The sequence below is a fragment of the Nerophis ophidion genome, linkage group LG28 (genome assembly GCF_033978795.1).
Source record: "Nerophis ophidion isolate RoL-2023_Sa linkage group LG28, RoL_Noph_v1.0, whole genome shotgun sequence".
NCBI classification, from domain to species: Eukaryota; Metazoa; Chordata; class Actinopteri; order Syngnathiformes; family Syngnathidae; genus Nerophis; species Nerophis ophidion.
Window position 1 is genome coordinate 7,992,838 of NC_084638.1, and position 6,353 is coordinate 7,999,190.

The window sequence follows — 6,353 nt, forward strand, 5'->3', positions numbered from 1 at the left end:
AAATAATGAATTCAAAATTATGAGAAAAAGTGATTTTATTATCACTTAGACAACAGTTTGTTTTCTGTTTCTTTTTTATGTGTTCAAAAGTAAATATTATTAGCGCTTGTCTTTTATTACTGCCTGCATAGCACATGCTGGCCAATGATCACGTCCCCATCATGGTTAACAGTGCACCATTGTCTAAAGGTCGGTATGGTCACATGCTTTCTCCACCTTTTTATGAGGGAAAAGTTAAATTAATGAGGTCAGAAGTTTTAAATAGGTGATGAAAAGTCAAATTGTGAGATACTTAATTAAAAATTATGAGAAAAAAATATTTTTTACAATCACTTTGACAACAGTTTGTTTTGTTTAGCTTTTTTATGAGCTAAAAAGTCCAAATATATAGGTCAGAATTTTTAAATAAAAGATAAAAGGCCAAATTATACGATACAAAATCCTAAATTATGAGGAAAAAAATCATTTTATTATTACTTTGACAACAGTTTTTTTTTTTGTGAAAGAAAAAAAAAAGTCAAATTATGAGAAAATAAAATTCAAAATTTGACTTTTTTGTTTCGTAAAAAAAACAAAATAAAACAAACTGGTGTCTAAGTTATAATATGACATTTTTTTCTTTCATAATTTTGAATAATTTTCTCATAATTTGACATTTTGTCTCATAAATAGCAAAATAAAACCAACTGTTGTCTAATTGATAATAAAATGACTTTTTTTCTTTAATAATTCTGAATTTATTTTAGCATAATTCGACTTTTTATCTCATAAATTAAACTTTCTGATCTTAAATGTTCGACTTTTTATCTCATAAAAAGCAAAATGAAACAAACTGTTGTCAAAGTGATAATAAAACTACTTTTTTCTCATCATATTTAATTCAGTATCTTGTAATTTGACATTTTATCTCCTATTTAAAACTTTCTGACCTCATAATTTTAACTTTTTATCTCGTGAAAAAGCTAAATAAAACAAACTAATGTCTGTGATAATAATAGTGTAAGTGATGATAAAAGTTATTTTATTATTACTTACACAACAGTTTGTTTTATTTTGCTTTTTTATGGATAAAAAGTCAAAATTTTGAAGTCAGAATTTTTAAATAGGATATAAAAAGCCATATTATGAGATATTAAATAAAAAAATATGAGAAAAAAGTTATTTTATTATGACAGGAAATGTGGTCTTACAGTTCCGGTCTTGTAGTGGTTCTGATAGAGAAATAGGAACTATCTTTTATAGAGTCCTGAAAGAAGTGGTTCATAAACGTAATAAAATCAGGGGAAAACGAAGGAAATGTCTCTTAAAAAATATCACTGTTATCATCGTGTGTCTGCAGTGATCACTTTGCAAAATGTTTGTTTGAACATTTGATTTGTTTGAGAAATTTTTAGGTGTTTTCCTACTACAGAAGTAGTTTTTGAGAGTAAAACTAAACCTCATTAATTTGTGTTCTTTTCTGGTTGCTATGAAGAAAATATCCCTACTAGTCTTAATAGAGTAGATGAATATAGCCTGATGGCGCTAGCTAACATTGCTGTACATCTGCAGCTAAATCACAAGAGTAAATATCAGAGAGAGAAAAAGGCAATGGAAACACAAGTTGAAGGTTTGGTGGTACTTTATTCACGGAGTCTGGACCCCAAAAAGGTCCCCGAGAACTCAGATCTTCTTGCTGGTCCTCTTCAGCACCACCGACCCAGCTGTGGAGGTCTGGTGGGAGAGGGGAAGGAACATAGCACTTTATAGACGCTCCCTAGACATTTAAATTGCGTTAAGTCTTCATCCTGTTCAAAAATGACTGCACTAAAATGGAAAAATGGAAATATATTCAATTAAATTGCAAGACAATAAAATAAAATAAATAAATTAAATTAAATATTAAATAAAAAAAGGAAGCTAAATTTATTAATAACATATAATATGGATAGTAATAAACTGTCAATAAAATTAAAGCGCAAATGAAAATACAGATTCACCACTTTAGTCCTATTTTTTGCGCTTACATTTTTTTTTTTATTCTGTTTTATTTTGTCATTACATACAATGTGTATTATGTTGTGCTAAAATAAATCTACGGATGTTTCTTTAAAAACATCTTTCAATGAATTTAAAGTCCAAAATTAAAATACAGCTTCACCACTTTAGTTATATTTTTTGCGCTTACGATTTGTTTTTAATTCTGTTTTATTTTGTCATTACATACAATGTGTATTATGTTGTGCTAAAATAAATTTACAGATGTTTCTTTAAAAAAAATCTTTCAATGAATTTAAAGTACAAAAATAAAATACAGCTTCAGCACTTTAGTCATATTTTTGGCGCTTACATTTTTTTTTTTAATTCTGTTTTATTTTGTCATTACATACAATGTGTATTATGTTGTGCTAAAATAAATTTACAGATGTTTCTTAAAAAAAAATCTTTCAATGAATTTAAAGTACAAAATTAAAATACAGCTTCACCACTTTAGTCATATTTTTTGCGCTTACGATTTTTTAAAATTCTGTTTTATTTTGTCATTACATACAATGTGTATTATGTTGTGCTAAAATAAATCTACGGATGTTTCTTTAAAAACATCTTTCAATGAATTTAAAGTCCAAAATGAAAATACAGCTTCACCACTTTAGTCATATTTTTTGCGCTTACGATTTTTTTTAATTCTGTTTTATTTTGTCATTACATACAATGTGTATTATGTTGTGCTAAAAATATTTACAGATGTTTCTTTAAAAAAATCTTTCAATGAATTTAAAGTACAAAATTAAAATACAGCTTCACCACTTTAGTCATATTTTTTGCGCTTACGATTTTTTAAAAATTCTGTTTTATTTTGTCATTACATACAATGTGTATTATGTTGTGCTAAAAAATATTTACAGATGTTTCTTAAAAAATATATTTCAATGAATTTAAAGCACAAAATGAAAATACAGCTTCACCACTTTAGTCATATATTTTGCGCTTACGATTTTTTAAAATTCTGTTTTATTTTGTCATTACATACAATGTGTATTATGTTGTACTAAAAATATTTACAGATGTTTCTTAAAAAAAAATCTTTCAATGAATTTAAAGTACAAAATTAAAATACAGCTTCACCACTTCTGTCATATTTTTTTGCGCTTAAAAAACTTCTCTACGGCTTTAGCTCCAGACTTCTTCTGTTTGTTCGATGTTGTCATTACTGCCACCAGTGGTGGGAAAAGTGTATTACACCTGAGTACCACCGCGGCCCAGAAACAAGTATTTTATCGCGGCCCCTAGGGGCATCCACAATGGACCCTAGGGCTAAGAACCCCTGATCCAGACCATGGACGTGTTTGAAATGTCGATTTAAAACATCAGAGGTCCTCTTTAAGTCAAAACCTTGTTGACTTTGGGGCCCAACATTTCCACAACTATTTGGCTTTTTCACCAGATACAAAGTTAAAATTTAAATTATGAGATAAAAAAATATTCAACATTATGAGGAAAAAAAGTGATAATATTATCACTTTGACAACAGTTTGTTGTATTTAGATTTTTACAGTTCAACCTATTTATTAAATTAAAAAACTCGAAATTATGAGGTCAGAAAATGTAATTTATGAGATTAAAAAGTCAAATTGTTGAATAAACAATTAAAAATTATCAGGGGATTTTATTTTATTTTTGTCACTTTTATTAGATTAAAAAATCGAAATTATGAGGTCAGAAAATATAATTTTTGAAAAAAAATGTCGAATTATAAGATAAAAAATGTAACTTTATGAGGAAAAAAGTCATTTTATCAACACTTTGTTTTTATTTTGCTTCTCTATGAGATAAAAACTCAAATTATTCAATAAACAATTTAAAATTACGAGGGGAAAATAGTAATTTTATTAACTCTTCGACAACAGTTTGTTTTATTTAGCTTTTTTTACAGATATAAAAAGTCGAATATTAACAATAAATTTGTCATTTTACTTTAGATTTTCATCCAATTAAAAAATGACTGCACTAAAATAAGAAAGAAAATAAAGTAAAATTAAAGTGCAAATTAAAATACAGCTTCACCACTGTAGTCATATATTTTTGCGCTTAAATTTTTTTTTCTATGCCTTTAGCTCCAGACTTCTTCTTTTGTCATTACTGCCACTAGTGATGGGAAAGTGTATTACACCCGAGTACCACCGCGGCCCAGGAAAAAAGTCATTTTATCCTCACTTTGTCAACACTTTGTTTATATTTTGCTTCTTTATGAGATAAAAAAAAATCAGAAATATAAGGTGGGACTCAAATTATTAAGTAAACAATTCAAAATTAAGATGGGAAAATAGTAATTTCATTATCACTTCGACAACAGTTTGTGTTATTTTGTTTTTTTATTGATATAAAAAGTCGAGTAGTAACAATAAATTTGTCATTTTACTCTCGATTTTCATCCAATTAAAAAATGACTGCACTAAAATAAGAAAAAAAACAAAAAAATATTAAATCAATAATAAACCGTCTGCAAATTAAAATACAGCTTCACCACTGTAGTCATATTTTTTTGCGCTTAAATTTTTTTTCTATGCCTTTAGCTCCAGACTTCTTCTGTTGTTATTACTGCCACTAGTGGTGGGAAAGTGTATTACACCTGAGTACCACCGCGGCCCAGGAAAAAAGTCATTTTATCCTCACTTTGTCAACACTTTGTTTTTATTTTGCTTCTTTATGAGATTAAAAAAAATCTGAAATATAAGGTGGGACTCAAATTATTAAGTAAACAATTCAAAATTAGGATGGGAAAATAGTAATTTCATTATCACTTCGACAACAGTTTGTTTTATTTAGCTTTTTGTAATTGATATAAAAAGTCGAGTAGTAACAATAAATTTGTCATTTTACTTTAGAATTTCATCCAATCAAGAAATTACTGCACTAAAATAAGAAAAAAAAATATATATATTAAATTGATAATAAACTGTCTGCAAATTAAAATACAGCTTCACCACTGTAGTCATATTTTTTGCGCTTAAATTTTTTTCCATGCCTTTAGCTCCAGACTTCTTCTGTTGTCATTACTGCCACTAGTGGTGGGAAAGTGTATTACACCCGAGTACCCAGAGACAGGTATTTTATCACGGCCCCTGGGGGCATCCACAATGGGCCCTATGGCTAAGAACCCCTGATCCAGACCATGGACATGTTTGAAATGTCGATTTAAAACATCAGAGGTCCTCTTTACGTCAAAAGTTCAGATTTGTTTTGCATTTTTTTAGGATAAAAAAGTGTAAATTGACCTCGATGAGTTTCCCTGCCAGGATCTCGGAGGTGTGCTGGTAGTTGGGGAAGGAGACGCTCAGCTTGCCGCCCTCCAAGAACACGGTGGCCTGGTAGGACAAAAAAAACAAGTTGGCGTTAAGTGGCGGAATAAGAAGGGGCGTCCTTCCTGCCCACCTTGAACTTCTTGCCCCCGATGGTCTCCATGTCGCACTCCTGGCCCACCGTGAACTTGTTGGTCACCTTGGCGTCGGTGGGGTAGACCTGAGTCCAGGAGAAGTCCTTCCCGTCCTGGGTGACCTCGGTGATGATCTTGTAGTCGCGGCCCTTCTCGATGACGTCGGCCGGGATGCCTGCGGGAGGAGGAGAGGAAGGTCGAGGACTGAGGTGAGGAAAAAGAGGGTCGAGGACTGAGGTGAGGAAAAACCACTTAGCTGCTCCGGACTTTACCCAGAAGCTTGCAGAAGGCGTCGTAGCCCTCCTGGGTTTCGGTTTCGTATCTTCCGGCGAAGGCCATGGTGCAGGTGTGGGCTCAGGAGGTGCCGAGGCCCAGACCTGCTGGTCCTTATATAGTCCTGGCTCCGCCCCCTCTTGGGCGTCCATCAAAGACGGAGCCATAAGCAGTTTTACGAGGGACATGCGGGCCGGGACCACCCTCGGGTCAACGAACTCTCTTTTTTTACGGCGGTGGACTGTGACATCAAATAAAGGTTTTGTTTGAAATGAGGACTCCCGTCTTATCTCGGAACTGGACCAGGGCGAGTTGTAAAGAGGACGTAGTCTCGTTATGGACGGTCGTTGGAGTCTGCTGAGACAACACTTTCTTTTATTTGGACTTTTAGCAGGGAAAAGTTGAACTGATGTTTTAAATAGGAGATAAAATGTCGAATTATGAGAGACTAAATAATAAATGATGAGGAAAAAAGTCATTTTATTATCACTTAGACAACAGTTTGATTTACTTTACTTTTTTTGTGAGCCTAAAAAAGTCAAATTATGAGATAATAAAATTTTAATGATGAAACATCTTATAAAAATTACTTTTTTTCTTTCAAAGTGTTGACTAAACGTGTGTGAGTTGTTGCTATGAAGTGGAAAAGAAGGAAGTGGAAAAGTCT

The 6,353-nt window shown here is 31.7% G+C and overlaps 1 protein-coding gene across 2 annotated transcripts; it reads right to left on the reverse strand.

Moving 5' to 3' along the window:
• Nucleotides 1-1,603: 1,603 nt before the first annotated feature.
• On the reverse strand, nt 1,604-6,341 carry LOC133545090 (gastrotropin-like). Of its 2 annotated transcripts, XM_061890421.1 has the most exons (4): nt 5,686-6,324; nt 5,413-5,588; nt 5,256-5,345; nt 1,604-1,713 (listed from the first exon to the last, which is right to left on the reverse strand). In XM_061890421.1, the coding sequence occupies exons 1-4, from the start codon at nt 5,750-5,752 to the stop codon at nt 1,663-1,665; spliced, it is 384 nt and encodes a 127-aa protein (XP_061746405.1). In that variant the 5' UTR covers nt 5,753-6,324; the 3' UTR covers nt 1,604-1,662. The 2 variants fall into 2 exon arrangements, with proteins under 2 accessions (XP_061746405.1, XP_061746404.1); XM_061890420.1 differs by having other exon boundaries at nt 5,413-6,341.
• Between the last annotated feature and the right edge of the window lie 12 nt (nt 6,342-6,353).